We start from the raw sequence: 17,580 nt of genomic DNA, 5'->3' as shown, positions 1-17,580 counted from the left end.
GCTTGAAGATTAAGTGGAGGAATGATAACCATTCACAGGACTTTTCTCTAGTGTGTGTCTTCTGGCGCTGCATCAGGGACGTATTCTGGCTAAAGCCTTTCTCATATTTCCTACATTGATGGGATTTCTCCCTGGTGTGTGTTCTCAGACGTTTGTTCAGGTGTGAGCTCTGGCTGAAGGCTTTTCCGCATTCTTTACGTCTGTGAGGTTTCTCTCCAATGTGAATTTCCTGATGTTCAAGAAGATGTGTACTTCAGCTAAAGGCCTTCCCTCACACTTTGCATTCATTCATTCAGCTTTTCCCCCGTGTGTGTTCCCTGATGCTGAATAAGCCCCGAGGGACCACTACAGACTTTCCCGCACTCGCCTCACTTACGTGGTTTCTCTCCTTTATGAACAAAAAGATATCTGGAAAGGGATGAGATATCAGTGAAGGCCTTCCCACAATCGTCGCTTTAATAGGGCCTCTCTCCAGTGTGGATCCTGCGATGCTGGCTCAGGTGTGTGCTGGGGCAGAAGGCCTTCCCGCACACAAGGCACTCGTAGGGCGTCCCCCCAGAGTGGACGGCATGTGCTGGGTCAGGTGCATGCTGTGGTGAAGTCACTTCTTCCCTGCATGGGTCCTCAGGGGCTGGCTAAGGGACAAGCTCTGGCTGGAGGCCTTCCCACAGAGACTGCTCTCATAGGCCTTCTCTGCAGTGTGGATCTGCTGGTGGTCAAGGAGGTGAGCTCTAAGTAAATGCTTTCCCACACCCATTGCATTCATACAGCTTCTTGCCAGTGTGAATGCACAGTGCTCAAGCAAGCGTATGGCCCGGCTGACAGCTCTTCCACACTCATTGCTTCAGAAGAATTTCTCTCCGGTGTGAGTGGCCTGATAGTCAATGAGCAGTGAGCTCTGGCTGAAGACCTTCTCACCCTCACTGCATTTAAAGGGCTTCTCTCCTATATGAAATCTCGGCTGTCTGATCAAGGATGAGTTCTGGCTGAAGGCCTTCCCACACTCGTGGCAGACATGGGGTTTCTCTCTGGTATGAGTTCTGTTGTGCTACACAAGCCCCGAAGGGCCATGGCAGCCTCTCCCCCAGTCAGACATGTAGAGGATTTCTCTCCTCTGTGAATATGTGACGAGTGAGTGAGGAAGCATCTTTGAAGGCGCTCGCACACTCATGGTGCCCGTAGGGCTTCTCACCAGTGTGGGTCTTGCGATGCAGGCTCAGGGGTGTGTGTGGTGGAAGGCCTTCCCGCACTCGAGGCACTCATAATGCTTCTACCCAGCGTGGATATGCGTGTGCTGGGTCAGGTGCATGCTGTTTGTGAAGGCCTTCCCACACTCACTGCACTCGTAAGGCAATCTGTGTGGATTCTCTGGTGCTCAATGAGCAATGAGCTCTGACTGAAGGCTTTCTCACACTCATTGTATGTAAAGGGCTTCTCTCCTGTATGAGACTTCTGATGCTTTCTAAGTGACAGCCCTAGTTGAAGGCCTTCTTATAGTCCTTGCATGTAAAAGGCTTTTCTCTAGTGTGAATCCTATGATGCCTAACGAATGTGCAGTTGTTAGGAGAGGACTTCCTATGGTCATACACTGCCAAGATGTCTTTTCTACACACAAACCCTGCTGAGTAATCCTTCAGCTCTAAACGTGGGGTCAGGCCTCCTACATGACTGCCACAGGTAAGAAGACTCTCTCCTGTAGGAATTAACTGCTGTGAAACCAGGATTGACTGCAGACTGAAGCTTCCCTCAAAAGCACTGCATTCATCTGGGCACAGTTTCTCCTGTGCGATCCTGCTGCTTGTTCCCCATGTCTCTCTAAGTGGCCCTCACATCCCCAAGTCTCATGCGACATGGAGTTCCAGTGACCATTTCCAGCCATTCTTTCTGTGGTCGATCCTTGGTATGAGCCTTCAGAAACTTCCTGCTGGGAAACTGACTCCTTAGTCTCACGTCTGGTGACCCAATCTGAAAGCAAATACAAAGGTGAGAGTTGGGCCAGGACAGTGCAATGGGAAGCATTGACTCCAGAGCATTCATGCTGTCAACAGGCAGGCAGATGATGGGCAGGTGTCACAAGCAGTAAACGCCAAGGAGAGTCTGGCCAGGTCACAGGGCAGCTGGGAAATACAGGGACGGGCAAGGCTACAGAGAAAGGCGGAAGATGACAGGGCACAATAGAAGATGATCCCAGGCCAGCTTCTTCCCTTCCAGTGTCTCCCTGTCCCAATCGATCCTGTGTATTTGTCAGTTTAGAAAACTAACACCTCAGAGGTAGAGGTAGAATTTTCATCTCTTACTGTGTTTTTTTTTTTTTTTTTAGTGAATTTTGTCTTTTATAAAAGGAGTGCGCAGAAAAAAAGAAAGGTGTTTTGACTTTGCTGATAAAGATTTTGGAACATGATTTGTAATAGTGTAATGATAATATCTGGACGAAAGACAGGGAATTGATCTCTGAATTTTTTTAAAGTGTGTTTTACAGGACAATCCTTAAGCTAATAAAAATTAGATTTTGAATGGGCTGAAGAAGAAAATAACACTGGCCAATCAAATACTATGCTACTTGGACTATATATAGGGCAGAAAAATAGTGCCCAGTTATTTTCTAGTAACAAGATGAGAGGAATAGTTCAAGGCCCATCTTTAGCCTTCATCTGCCTACATACCAATACGTAAAGTAATGGGGACAAGACAGTTGCACTAAAACTGCTTACGTGAACAGTGTTTAATTTAGCATCAGCTGAGATTTCCACAGAGCCATACAGAAATACATTAGGGCAACAGAAGGGGCCCTAGGAACGTGTGAGTAACGGCAACATCAGAACTTACCTTGGAATTGGTAACAGTGGGGAAAGAAGACAAAGGTGATTTTATACAGTCAAGCCATCCTACCTCCCTCTGCTCTTATCACCAGCTTCTGGGACCTTTTCTGACCCTGCCCCTACTGCCTCCTATTGCCAGGAATCTTTATCTCTTATGAACTCCCAAACGCCTTTGTAACTCCCCCATGAAATTCTTCACTGCCTACCTCACATTATTTTATGCTGGAGAGTAGGAGCTGTGTTAGAGTCCCACATTACTCCACAATACCTAGCATGTAAAGGTGCTTTTGAAATCTTTGAATGAATAAAAAAGTCTGAGGAAATGGTTGTGATCCCATAATCAACCAATCTAAAAGCAAATCTGTCAGGAGGAATGGAAGAGTCTGCACTACAGAACTCTGAAGATTCCAGTGAAAAGGGAGAGGGTGTGCACTTAGGGAGTAATTTTGGCTGCACTGGGGCATTCGTAAGACATGTGCAATGGAAGAAGAGAATAGCACATGACTCCTATTCAATGTGGCGTGTGGCTAGCTTTCTTCCTTGGTCACCACGATATCATTCACTCCAGGAGCTCATCCCACCTCCTTGTCAGCTCCATATCACTGCCCTGCACTGGTTTCCCTTCCTGTCTCCGAGACTCAGCCCTTAGATCCTCTCGCACGAGGAGTGATCATGCTCTATGTCATGGCATACACACACACTGACTCCTCCCAAATTTCTCCACCTTGTCTCTGAGAACTGCCTCGTGTGTCCAACTGAATGCTTGACACTTCCACTTGAATGTCCAAAAGACATTGTAAACTTCACATACTCAAAACTAAATCCTATTCCTCCCACAGATTCCCTATCTCAGTTATGTGAACTTCATCCTCCCAGTTGCTCAAAGTCGCTCTTGATTCTCACATGCCCCAAATCTGATCTGCCAACAGATATGTCCCCTCTATTTTCAGAATACCTCTAGAATCTGGCCACCACTGACCCCCTCCATAGCTATCCTCCTTCTCCAAGTCACCATCTCGTCTCTTCTGGATTACTGCAATAGCACTCAAACTGGTGGCCCTGCTTCTGTTGTATTGCCACCTTCTCGCTCACCACACACATACACGTACACACCAATCCTCACAGCAACCCAGATATTTTAAAATATCATGGCTGATCAGCCACTGGTCGGCTCAGAACATTCCCCCTGGCTCGGAGAGAAAGCCCTGGCCTTTGCATTGATGCCAAAGACTTGGGACATCAGGATACCCCAGTGGGGTCTTAAGTTCATCTCCTTCCATCTCAGCTGCACACCCTCAGCTTCACTCCCACTGGCCTCACTGCTTTGCTCTAGTGTATCAGATGCCCTCCTTCCTTAGCATTCACTTACAATCCCCTATACTATGGGATTTTTGTTTGTTTCATTTTTTTTATTTCTTTTTTTTTTTGACAGGCAGAGTGGACAGTGAGAGAGAGACAGAGAGAAAGGTCTTCCTTTTCCGTTGGTTCACCCCCCAATGGCCGCTGCGGCCGGCGTGCTGTGGCTGGCACACCGCGCTGATCTGAAGCCAGGAGCCAGGTGCTTCCCCCGGTCTCCCATGCGGGTGCAGGGCCCAAGCACTTGGGCCATCCTCCACTGTACTCCCGGGCCACAGCAGAGATCTGGACAGGAAGAGGAGCAACCGGGACAGAATCTGGCGCCCCGACAGGGACTAGAACCCGGAGTGCTGGCACCGCAGGTGGAGGATTAGCCTATTGAGCTGCGGCGCTGGCCTGTTTGTTTCATTTTTTTTAGAAAAATAAGATTTATTTACTCAAAAAGCAGAATTACACACACACACACACACACACACACAGGGAGAGGGAGAAGGCGAGGGAGAGGGAGAAGGAGACAGAAAGGGAGAAGGAGAGGGAGAGAATCTTCTATCTGCTGGTTCAGTCCCCAATTGGCCACAATAGCTGTGGCTGTGCTAGGCGGATGCCAGGAGCCAAGAAATCTATCCTAATCACCCACATGAGTGACATGGCCCCAAGCACTTGGGTCATCTTCACTGACCCGGTGATGTTTTGGGGGCTGCGTGAGGCTCCTTGGGGACTGTGCTCTGATGTTGCCCCCTGAGTTAGTTGTGACTCAGTTTCCCAGCCTGATGTGACATTCCCTTCAGTGTTTCCAGTGTCCCTTGACTTCCTGTGTGGGCCATGGGTAGGGCCATGCCCGGCTGGTCAGGGGACCCCTGCAGTGACTGCGTCTTATCCTGGCGAGGGGCAGATCCTGGGGCCCTCGGGTCGGGAGAACAAGACGGGAGGGCCCTGGTGTGCAGGGCAAATGAGGAACCCTGGAGGAGGGAGGCCCGGGACCCATAGCCTCCAGTGGCTGTCAGGAGTTACCCTCTATGTCATCGCCCCTTCTCTTCAATGGTTGTAGTGTTTCTGTTCAATAAAGCTTGTTTAATGTTCCAGCTGTCTCCCCTCTGCTGTGGGTGTCTCAGGGGGCGGTGGGCTGGGATGAGTGGGCAACAGTGGCCACGTTAGCACTGGGGTACGTGCTGGGCAGCATCTGTGCCTCAGGGGCTGTGGGGTCCTCTGGGCTGGATGCAGCCTGGTGACTGCATGCTAGTGAGCGTGGGTACGGGCTGGTTCCATTCCAGGTGCCCTCGGGGTGCCCCAAGGAATCACTGGGTTAGATGTTCGAGGGTGGGCTGGGTACATCTGGTGGGACCCCAGATTTGACGAAGGCTTGTAGGCCTTGGAGGCTGCTGGTATGCCTCTCGTGACCTGCTACCCACCACCCCTCACCAGCACCACCCCCCTTTGTCTCTTAGATCCCAAGGCTGTGTTTTAGAGAAACTAGTAGCCATTCCTGGCAGGCCTGTGAGGGCTCAGGCAGCCAGCCACACAAGTCAGTAAGGCCATGTTTGCAAATCTAAGCTGGCAGATACAGTCAGAGATGTGCCCTAAAATAGCCCAGGCCTGAGTTCAGGTGCCCTTTCCAGGCACTGCATGTGGGACTTTTCTGGGTGGTAGTTTTTGCCCACTCACACGGTTCAGCCCACTCCTGCCGGCAGACAGCTGTCCAGCCCCAGACAATCTACTAAGCAATATTTGTGGATAGCAGGGTGTATGGTGCTGTGGGATTAATGGCAGGCCAGGCATCATTCCTCACCTACCCCCTACACCTGATCATGCCTTGAGTGGAAGGGGGGGGGGGGGCACGGCAGTCACCAGCTCAGGCATCCCTTGATGGAACTACTGTTGCTCTCTCAGACATGCCAAATGGTTATAGACCTTGAAGCCTCAAAGCCCAACAACTTTCTCAGTGTCTGGTGAAGACGCAGTTCAGAGACTGCATAGCGAGAGACACAGCAGGAGGGTGCTCCAGAGCAGCAGCCCTCCCTGCAACCACAGTAGCAGCTGGCTCACCAAGATTCACCTGGGCCATCAACTAAGTTTTGTCAGCCTAGGAGGCCATAGGCTTGGCCATCATGATCCACCACCCCTCTCCAACACCCCCCTTTGCCTGTATGGTAATACAAAAATCAGTGACATAGTTGTTTATCATCATAATGAAGTATTCTGTATTATAAAAATTTGTGTATGCTATACTTTTATAGATCTGGCAGTGCGGTAGGTTTGTTTAGACCAGCATCACCACAAACATGAGTGTCACGTTATGTAATGATCTTAATGGCCATGGCATCACTAGGCAATTTGAATTTTTCAGCTCCACTGTAATCTTGTGAGGCCACCATCATATATTTGGTCCATCCTTGGCTAAAACATACTTGTAAACGATTTATTTATTTGAAATGCAGAGTTACAGAGAGGCAGAGGGAGAGAGGGAGGGAACAAGAGAGAAAGAGAGAGAGAGAGAGAGAAAGAGAGAGAGAGAGATTCCATCCACTGGTTCACTCCCCAGATGACCACAAAGGCCAGAGCTGGGCTGATCCAAAGCCAGGAGCCAGGACCCTTTTCCAGATCTCCCACATGGGTGCAGGGCCCCAAGGACTTGGGCCATCTTCTATTGCTTTCCCAGGCCATAGCAGAGAGCTGGATTGGAAGTGGAGCAGCTGGGACTTGAACTAGTGCCCAAATGGGAATTCAGCTCTGCAGTCAGCGGCTTTACCCACTATGCCACAGCGCCAGCACTGATGTTGTATAATTCTAACATCTGTGTTAGAGACCTTTCTGGTTCTTGTGATTGGTAATTTTCAATTGAAATCTAGACCTCTTCTGTATCATATGAGATCCTGTATCTTCTTAAAATCTTGTGTTGAAGAGAGGTGTGCTGTGCAGGGCTGTTCCTCCTGCTTGTTACCGGGTCAGCAGAGATGCCAGGACCGTGTTGCGTACGTCTTCTGCAATGATGGCGCCGAAGACGAGGGTGTTTGGCCGACCCCATGGAGGGATGGGCATGACCTCCCCAATGGGCCCAACATGCCCACAGATCGGCAGCAGTACCTGCGGCAAGAGGTGTTATACAGGGCCAAGGCCATGGCCGCCAGCACCGCTAGGTTCCTGCCCCTTATTTATGAGTCCTAAAAAGTCAGGATCGCCTCCTCCTAAGAACTCATCCATCAGCAAGGAGTCTTAGAATGCACAGAGAGGAGAGTGGACAAGACGGACCAAGATTTGAAGACCAGCCAGACGCACATCAACAGCATTAAGAATGTGTCTCAGGGCCTTGTCAATTACTTCAAATCCAAGCCAGCAGACACCCCCTGAACAGAATGACACCGTCACCACCCAGCCCAACAGTAGATTGAAAGAGGCCATAAATACAAGTAAAGAGCAGGAGGCGGAGTACCAGGCCAGCCACCCAAACCCCAGGAAGCTGGAGGATGTCGACTCTATCCCTGGAGGGGCTGCCTCTGCTGTGAGTACTGACACTTACTCCAAGAATGCAGACCTCCAAGCCTGTCACCAGAAGATCGACAGCAACCTAGATGAGCTGTCCTTAGGACTGGGCCATCTGAAGGACGTAGCCCTGGGGATGCAGATGGAAATTGAAGAGCAAGACAACATTCTTGATCAGCTGACAACCAAAGTGGACAAGTTAGACATCAACATAAACAGCACAGAAAAAAAGATTGACAACTCTGAAAGTCAAAAGAATTCCCACTCCATGGTGAGGAAGAGTGTTCCACCAATCTTCTTTTTAAACGCCCAAGAACTTTCAGTTCTTATTTTAGTGTGTAATTTAATGTGTATTTGCAAATGTTATGATAGAGTGATGCCTGAGAGATTCTTGTTGCTGTGAGGAGTTGTGTGCCCTGCGTTTTCTTAGGGCTGACACCTAAGTTCTTTCAGCCAACGTAAAGTGAGTATCTTGAGCCTTTGAAGACCATGTTGGAATGAGAAGAAAAACTTGTATTTCTCATTTCCCTCAGTACGTGGAAAGATGTGGGCAGGACCTCAGTCTCGTGGCCACCAAGTCCTGCTTTCTTCTTCGATATATTACTCATTCCTAGGCCTTACATGAGTCAGAATGTTCAGGGACCCTGGGAGCCAGTTTCTGTTGGGGAGGGTCCTTCCCACAGTTTTATACAGGAATCATTGTGATGAGCAGGCACATACTCTCTCTCTCACACACACACACATGGCAAATCACTGGTGATTCTCTTAGCTCCCTGGAAAGTGATTAGTGTTAGGTCTGTCGGTTGAGTGTGTCACAGCCCTTGCTCTTGTGTTGACACAAGAGTGTGCCGTGCCCTTGGCATGCATTTTCGTAGGGAGGTTTCAGATAGATCAGCACTGGTCAACCACAATACTGGGAAATATGCAGGCAACTGGACAAGCCCCTCTTCCTCCACCTACTTCTCCTCTCCTCTCCAACCTTCCATCCCAGTTGGAAACAGATGACCCAGATGTGGATCCTGGTCTAGTTTGTGGGAATGGAGTGTCAGACAGATGTGGTCACACACACTGGTCTTTCTCCTCCAAGCCCTCTCTCCGCATTGGCCAAGGCTCAGTGTGGCAGAATATGTATTTGGTTCCTGGGATCTCCTGACCTGTCAGGACTGCCACCCATTCTTCTGTACTTCCTGGTCTGCAGGGTCTAAGTTCACCCGTACAGGATGGACTGGGCCCGAGGAAAGGTAATTGCTCCGCTTGCCGCCCATTTCCCAGCCTCCTGGTCCCGGAGACAATCAGACGCAGTGGGGAGCCAAGTCAAGCAGGGACTCATTTATTGCACGCATAACAAAGCCTTTTATAGCACAAAACTGCAGGGCCATTGGGGCAGGGCATAAGGGCTAACCAATCACTTAAAGGGTCACTTTACAGGACGATTTCTTATAGGACTAGCCATATGTCTATACACTTGCTATCAGTTGTCGTCACTTCCCTTGATGTTGCGCAGCCAATCAGCTTTGGTGGTAAACAACTTGAGTTCCACCCACCTTACTTCCTCTCGGCGCCATCTTTGAATTGCCTCGTGTAACTAATTTCCCCACATTGGTCTTCTTGCGAGATAACTTAAATCATTACCTGGTTCCTGGCAACCAAGTTTTGAAACTGTCACTCCACAAATGATGCTGACTTCATGTAGAAGGATTTGGCTAAAGAAAAAAAGAAAAGTCCAGATGTTATTTTAAGCAGCCTAGCTTATTCTCTCACTTTACAAAAGGAGTCGTTCAGAAGCATTAATTAAAATTGATTTCTACAGTAAAACTGATTGGTCTTCAGTGAAATCATTGAAGACACAAACCCTTGTCTTTTTTCAAAAACAAACGATTTAGAACATTTTGAAGATGGTATGGGTCAGAAACTTTCAAGTACAGTGCCTTTCACCTTAAGCCGTGGCACCCACCTGTGGGACCCATGCCATCTAGTGATGCTTTCCTTTGATTGAGAGTCTGCAGCCTATAAAAAGTTGTCTCTCAGAGCAAAGGAAACCTCTGGGAGGGTTCCAGCAGTGCGGAAGTTCCCATCCCATAATACATGACGTTCCTAAAACCACTGACAGCCTCCATGGGCAAACACAGCTTCCTCTGAACGGTGATCATGTCCCAGCCTCCTCAGGGATTCAGTATCAAATGCACATGGCTTTGGCTCCCAGAGTGTGAGAACTTGATTCAAGTCCCAACTGACACTCACCGGAGGAGCTCAGCACTCCTATGCTCTTGACGACTCGTGAAAGGAAAAAACGTTCAACACATTTCCCATCCCAGGCAGAACCAATGCACAGGGCTTTGGGAGAAAAGGCTGCTCAACAGCACGAAACCCAGAGTGCAGGGCAACCCACATGCATGATTCCACCTGCCCCAGCACCCTCTTCGAGTACATCATAAGAACTTTCTCTTTGTCGTCATCAGGCACAGACTTGTGGGAATTAGTCGTGATACTTCAGGCCCAAACTTCTCTGTTCGTTGCTTCTAACAGCCACTATGGACCATTCTCATCAGCTGACCGCCTCCCTTCTGCAAACGGAGTTAGTGAATCCACTGACTTGAAGCCAAGTGAAATATTTTATGTAACTTGCCAGTCTTTTGCTGGCTTGATGAAGTCAATCCCCCTTCCCCACCCCCCGACTTCCCTGGTTTTTTTTTTATGCTAAGTACACAAAAAGAGAGTGGCCTTACTTTGCTAGAAGTGTCTCCCTGGGTCCTGTTTTAGAGGCCTTCCAGTGCCTCGTCCTAAGGACTGGGTTGAGGGACTGTACCTAAGCTGCATGCTGGTCTGCTGCTGCTTCCTGCTGGGTCTGCCCCTGCTCCCTACCCCACCACAAACTGGCTGCTGATGCCACTTTATAGAGTAAATCTGCTTGTGCTTCAACTGAGAATGAAGGAAGAACTGATGACTGTCATGAGAGAGAAGACATCCTGCCCTCCAGACAAGCCGCATCTCATGGACACACACCAAGGTGCTAGGCCCATTCATCATGGACCTTGATACCACAGATGAGATAGTGAACTCCTCCTTGCCAGATGGGCTCTGTGAGAAAGATTTCAATTTCCGCAGTTGCACTGGAAACAAATGGTGCCTTTCGCAAACAACACAAAGAAGAAAACGGCTTTTCTAACTTTAGGTTGGTATATGTTAAAATGTGCTACTAACTTTAAAAACAACTGCTTTCTCTTTGGAAGCAAACTCTCTAACATGAACTTGTGACTCAGCAGTGGAGTTGCTTCGTGAATTTTTTTTTTTTTTTTTTTTTTGCATTTTATAGTCAAGGAGGTCTGAATTTAACTCAGATTGCAAGGGGAAAAAATCAGCATTTTAATGTCTCTAACTACCTCTTGTGAACATGTAGTTTTAAGTGTACACTATACCAATTGACTTAAAATCTTCACACCTTGCCTATGTAGGCATTTCCTGCAGAATTTTAAAAGTTACCAATGATATAAAGCATTCTCCCCGTGATGAGTAAAATGTCTTGTGTATGCAGTGCTGAGCCAGTCATTAAAAGTGTTTGTGATGTGGAGGCAGGGGTGGGAAGGTGGGACAGCTCTTTGCTCAGAGTCTGAATCAGAACAGCTTGCATCTGCCATGCCTTCATTCAACAATTACCGTAATCCATACAATAAAATGTGAATTTACTTTATAATCAGGAAAAAAATTCTTGTGTTGGGCAAGCTTCTTCTGAAACTGATTCAGTGTGTGATGGAGGGAATGCACTTATTGCGACCAGATAAGGTTGCCATTCTAGAATCTCAGCCAAAAAAGTGACCTCTTGTAACTGCTGGACAGATGGGAGAGATTCAGGCTTTCCACTAAACGTTTGTTGTCACTACCCTAGCTGGAAGGACCAGGCAAACTTACACCATGTTACTTGAAGGTGATACTGACAGTTTTTTTTTAATTATTTATTTGACAGGTAGAAATATAGACAGTGAGAGAGAGAGAGAGACAGAGAGAAAGGTCTTCCTTCCGTTAGTTCACTCCCCAAATGGCTGCCATGGCTGGTGCTTTGCCGATGCAAAGCCAGGAGCCAGGTGCTTCTTCCTGGTCTCCCATGCAGGTACAGGGGCCCAAGCACTTGGGCCATCCTCCACTGCCCTCCCAGGCCACAGCAGAGAGCTGGACTGGAAGAGGAGCAACCAGGACTAGAACCAGCGCCCATATGGGATGCCGGTGCCGCAGGTGGGGGATTAACCAAATGAGCCACCGCGCCGGCCCCGATACTGAAAGTTCTAAATCTCCTTGGTGGCAGGAGAGTTGGGGGTTACCATGTTACTTCTGGGTGTTGGGTAGAAGTTCAGGTTTTCCATGAGGTCTCCACTGACACCATGAGTGAGGGAATCTACTACCAACCAAAGAAAATAAAAACCCCAGTCCCTGAACCCTTTGCTGGTGTGTGTGTGTGTGTGTGTGTGTGTGTGTATGGTGTCAAACCATGGTTTATTCTGTGAAATTTCATTGGAGTAGGCTAGTTAGGTGCCACTTTCCTTTTTCTCTGGCAGGGAAGAGCAGGTTTTTGTGGTGTTGTTTCTGGGCTGTTCACATGCAGTTTCAGGCTACTGGCTTCTCTAGCACATAGCCTTGGGATATATGAGGCAAAAATAAACCCAGAAAATCTGCCATCATGTTTTTCATGTGTCTAAAGACCTCAACTAGTGTATGCTCTTCTCTACAGACTATAGATGTTTCTCATATTTAAATTTGTAAATATTTAGATGAAGGATGGGGAGTGATAGAAACACACACCATGCACAGAAAAATGCAAAGAGCTCCCATCCACAGGTTCATCCCCTAAATGCCCACAATGGTCAGGCATAGTCCAGGCTGAAGGCAGGAGCCCATAAAAAGGTCCATGTTTCCCATGTGAGTGGCAGGGACCCCAGTACTTGAATCTACTGCCTCCCCAGGGTGCACATTAGCTGGAAGTTGGAATTGGGTTGAATGAGGTATTGAACTCAGGAACTTTGATATGATATGGGGATGACATAACCCCTAGGCTAAAAATCCACCCTTCAAAATTCTTAAATGTGTCAAGTTCAGCGGCTCACTAGGCTAATCCTCCGCCTTGTGGCGCCGGCACACCGGGTTCTAGTCCCGGTCAGGGCGCTGGATTCTGTCCCGGTTGCCCCTCTTCCAGGCCAGCTCTCTGCTGTGGCCAGGGAGTGCAGTGGAGGATGGCCCAAGTCCTTGGGCCCTGCACCCCATGGGAGACCAAGATAAGTACCTGGCTCCTGCCATCGGATCAACGTGGTGTGCCGGCCACAGCGCGCCGGCCACGGTGGCCATTGAAGGGTGAACCAACGGCAAAGGAAGACCTTTCTGTCTCTATCTCTCACTGTCCACTCTGCCTGTCAAAAAAAAAAGAAAGAAAGAAAATTTTAAAAAATGTGTCAAGTTCAGGAATTTTAGCTGACATTTGTGGGAGGAATAGGAAGAAGTAACTGAACTGAAACTTCTTGGGGGTTGATTATCTAAAGGGGAGATTAACTAATCCAGACAGCCATGGGAAAACAGAGACCAGTAACAGGGCCCTTCTCTGATAACTGCGGAGATAACACATTCCATTGACCTGAAAGTGGAGTGGCCTTCAGGGCTCCCTCTGGGTCCACAGGCGTCCTCCAGACATTTTCAGGAACAGAGCCTCCGACCACTCCCATGGTACAGATGGCACAACCAGTCTGCAAAGCAGGTGAAGAGCCAGGCCCAGGTACTTGGCTCTGCCTGAGCAGCCTGCAGCGCTCCCCTGCCTCCCAGCACCTGGGCGGCCCATCCAACCGATAGGAGCTACAGACAGTAGGGCTGCAGGATGGAGGAGTACTAGGAGACAGTTTGCCCACAGGCAATAGGGGATGCTGCAGAGGGGTGGTTGGTAGCAACTCACGAGATGCATGCCATGATCCTCCAAGGACCCCCAAGCTGGGGTCCCACCAGCTACAACCTGCTCAACTATGAACATCTAATGCACTGATTCGTGGGGACTCACCATGGGCACTTGAGATGGAACCAGCCTGTACCCAAGCCCGCTGCCCACGTCACCAGGCTGCATCCAACCCAGAAGACCCTACGCACTGCCCAGCACGTACCCCAGTGCTAACGTGGCCACTGTTGCCCACTCATCCCAGCCCACCGCCCCCTGAGACACCCACAGCAGAGGGGAGACAGCTGGAACATTAAACAAGCTTTATTGAACAGAAACACTGCAGCCATTGAAGAGAAGGGACGATGACATAGAGGGTAACTCCTGACAGCCACTGGAGGCCATGGGTCCTGGGCCTCCCTCCTCCAGGGTTCCTCATTTGCCCTGCACACCAGGGCCCTCCCGTCTTTTCTCCCCTCCTGAGGGCCCCAGGATCTGCCCCTCGTCAGAACAAGATGCAGTCACTGCAGGGGTCCCCTGACCAGCTGGGCATGGTCCTGCCCATGGCCCACACGGGAAGTCAAGGGACACAGGAAACACTACAGGGAATGTCACATCAGGCTGGGAAACTGAGTCACAACTAACTCGGGGGGCAACATCAGAGCACAGTCCCCGTGGAGCCTCATGCAGCCCCCAGTCCATCGCCGGTTCAGTTCTTCCTCCTCTCCCCACCATCGCGGTCACCATCACAGTGGGAGCATCAGTTGGCTGCGCCCTCGGCTGTCTTTCCTGCTGCCTCCTGGGACTGGGCTCGGGGTCTCTGGGGAGGAGCTGCTCAGGTAAGTGCACACACACACACACACACACTCTGCAAGTACAAGCGGCAGTGGCCTACGTCTGCAGCGAGAAAGCAGAGGCGGGGCTCACCACACACGATGGGAACGGGCAGGGCCTTGGCACAAGCCGCACAGGCCAGGACCTCCAGCCTGGGCACACACACACCTCCCGGCCTGCACAGAACAGTGGTCGGTGCGGCAAGGGACGCTGACTTGACACGTGGGTCACTACGGGGCCTACACAGGTAAGGGTGGGCTCCCCAGGACAGGGAGCAGCCTGCCCTGGGGATGGTGAATGGGTCGGGGGCCCCCTGGGGAGCCCCAGGCAGCTGGCACCCTTGAGATGGTCTCCCCCCACCCCACCCCGTGTCTCCCTGGTCCGGGAGGGTGGCTGAGGTCTTCAGGTGCTAGGCCCTCAGGGGCATTTCCAAACTGGCCGCCTGAGTTGTCAGGTGTGGGGCTGGGGCTGGGGCTGGAGCTGGAGCTACCAAGGGCAGGGGTGCCACTCCAAGCCCCAGGTGGTGGCAATCCATCGCATCTGGGTCACCTGGAAGGACACCTGGGGTGACTGGCCCCCCTTGGGGGAACCAGGGGTCTGGAAGCTTGGATTGGGAAGGATGGGGTGGGGCCTTGCCTTGACCCTGCTCCCCACATGGGGTGAGAGGGCCATCCTGGGCTGCTCTCAGGGCTCTGCAGCTTTCTGAGCCTACTTGCCTAGTGAGGACTCGGGGGCAGGGGGCTTATCGCCCAGCACTGTCTTCCTTTCCCGACTGCTCCATGGGGAGCATGAACCCCTCCTGGGGAGGCCCTAGGCCTCCTGGTCTCCTGCCTGGGCAGGGGTTTCCGGCTCCCAGCTGGGACCACATGGGCCTGCCCCAGAAGCACTGCCCATGTGGGCTGGGGTGGGGCCCCCAGGGGCCTCAGAGGCTCCTGCGTGATCCAGGCCCACAGGGTTAAAAGCATGAGAGTCGTCTTTGTGGCCCTCCTCCTGCAGCTCCTCCTCCCCTGTGTCCGCCTCTGCCTCCAGCACCATCTCCAACTCCTTCTCTGCCTTCTCATCGTCTGCCTTAGCGTTGACTCTGGCATCAGCCCAGGCCTCGGCCTGGGTGTGAACCCGGGCACCAGCTCCTTCTGGCACCTGGACTCTCATGCTCCTGGCTAGACTGGCCTCCCACGCCTGGTACTCTCGAATGAGCCCCAGTGTCTGCAGGAAGCTCGGCGGCCTCCCAACCACTCTGAGCCTCCTCAGCGCTTCATCCAGAGGCTCAACAAGGTTGGTCTTGGCGAGCACCTGACTCAGGTACATCTGGTCAGTGGACGCTCTGTCCAGGGCCCCCTTCTCTACGGCTTTCTGCAGCAGATTTTCCAGTTGCAACACGAAAGCTGACAGCCGTTCACCTGACTGCTGCTGAGCGGTCAGACACTTCATCCGGATGCTGGCCTGCGACTCTTTCTCCAAATACCTGGATCAGGGCGGCCAGGCAGTCCTGGGCCATCCTGGCGGGGTTCTCAGCCAGGAGCCCTCGCGCCAGCTGCAGGGCAGTCCCGCAAAGGCCTTCCATCAGCCTCCTCCTCCTCTCCCTCACTGATACCCCCTGCCACACCTGCAGCATGTCAGTGGTGTGGTCCAACAAGGCCTCGAAAGACTCCTCCCCTGGGGCTGGTTGGTTCCTTCTGGAAAACACACCCAGGTGCTGCTATCTCAGGGCCTCCACCCAGGGCTGCACTGTCTGGCTGAGGGCGCGGAGCCAGCATACCCTGTGGAGACCCAAACACAGGGCGCCGGCCACACCCTGTCCACTGTCTGCCTCTGTTGCTCCAGGAAGTGGAACATGCTGCGGAGAAACTCCTCACCTGGACAAGGGGGCACGAAGAGCACCTTCCAGGGGCCCCCGGTGCCCGGGATTTCCCTGGGGACCAGTGCATAGTCGATTTTCCAGTCAAGCTCAACCAGGGCCACAGTGGGGCTGTCTTCCTCTCGAAACACTTTGCCCAGTATGGTGAGGTGGCTCATAGGTCACAGGAGGGTTCCAGACACTCTTGGAGCTCGGCCTCCTCACAGTCCTCCGGGAAGCCCTGGATGAGCAGGCCTCTGGCGAGCGCGGACGCCCAGCCACCTGCACCAGTCCTGCAGCATCGCCATCACCATCGCCTGCATTGCAGCCGGCCCAGGCTGATACCGGGAGCAGCGAAGGGCGCCAAGTGCAGACCAGGGTGGCACCGCGGCTGGGGGTGGGGGGGAACTGGGGCAGGAGCCGAGGGCTGGGGGAGAACGGCCAGGGTCTCCGCCGCCTGTGAAGGCGAAAGGGGCGACAGCGCGGTTTAAGACCCACCCCGCTGCGACCCTCCCGCCTGTAGGCGCCTCTCCAGCCAGGCCCGACCCCGACCCCGACCCCGACCCCCGCCGCGGTCCCCGCCTCGCCCCCCTCTCGCCCTCGCGGGCCGCAACCCCGGCCCCGCACCCCCGCCCGGAGCCCTGCCGCAGGGCGGTCCCAGGGCCACGGGGTCTCCCCGGACGGACCACGCCTCCCCCACCCTCTGGGCCTCGGGCACCTTCTCCTGGGGCGAGGTCCTTCCGGGTCCGGGTCCCAGCTGGGGGCCAGGGGCTGCGCGGTGGTGGCAGAAGGCCCTGGCTCCCTTGCTGGCTTGCGCTGCCTCTGGCTCCCTGTCTGTCGGCGCAGCACGTGGGCCAGTGCGCGGGCGCCCTCTGGCCTGGGCTCTCTGCAGCGCGGACGCGGGGCGGGGCCGCGCTGGCGGCAGAGCGCGGACCCTCCGCGTCGCCCCGGAGGAGGCGGCCGGGCCATTGGCGCAAGCAGCTCATGCTGCCGGGCCGTCCTCGCGGCCGCGGCCGCTCGGGGACCGACGCCGACCTTGATGTCGCTTGATGTCACCTGCTCTTCTCTCCCCACTGCCCTCCGCCCCGACAGGTGGGGCCCTGGGGCACGAGGGGTCCGAGCTTTGGTGGCCAGGAGTCCGCACGCCTTTGGCTCCCCCCTGCGCTCCCCTGGCTCGCACCCAGCCCTGTGCCCCACCACTGTGAGATGCGCCTGCCCTTGGGGCACAGGCGAGCAAGGGTCAGCAGCTGTGGGTGCCCGTCAGGCTGTGTTCGGCAGGCGGCAGGGGGCGGCTGGGCACGGGCGCGGGCGCGGGAGGGGGACGCGCTCTGGGGCTTGGCCTGCTCTGCCTTTCC

General features: G+C 52.6%; 1 protein-coding gene and 1 pseudogene across 1 annotated transcript; one reads left to right on the top strand and one right to left on the bottom strand.

Annotated features, from left to right (window-relative positions):
• Positions 1–616: 616 nt before the first annotated feature.
• Positions 617–8,266, top strand: LOC138843101 (synaptosomal-associated protein 29 pseudogene; annotated as a pseudogene).
• Positions 8,267–13,866: 5,600 nt separating this feature from the next.
• On the bottom strand, positions 13,867–17,221 carry LOC138847496 (paraneoplastic antigen-like protein 6B). Its single transcript, XM_070066422.2, is given in 6 exon segments — positions 13,867–15,841; positions 15,843–16,186; positions 16,189–16,418; positions 16,421–16,484; positions 16,486–16,682; positions 16,944–17,221. Coding segments are annotated over 6 exon segments (1,746 nt in total). The 5' UTR covers positions 17,212–17,221; the 3' UTR covers positions 13,867–15,198.
• Positions 17,222–17,580: the final 359 nt, after the last annotated feature.

Source organism: Oryctolagus cuniculus, chromosome X (assembly GCF_051225735.1).
Source record: "Oryctolagus cuniculus isolate XC-2025 breed Fujian yellow rabbit chromosome X, ASM5122573v1, whole genome shotgun sequence".
Taxonomy (NCBI): domain Eukaryota; kingdom Metazoa; phylum Chordata; class Mammalia; order Lagomorpha; family Leporidae; genus Oryctolagus; species Oryctolagus cuniculus.
The sequence above is the reverse complement of the archived record's forward strand: the minus strand, read 5'-3'. Positions and strand labels throughout refer to the sequence as shown.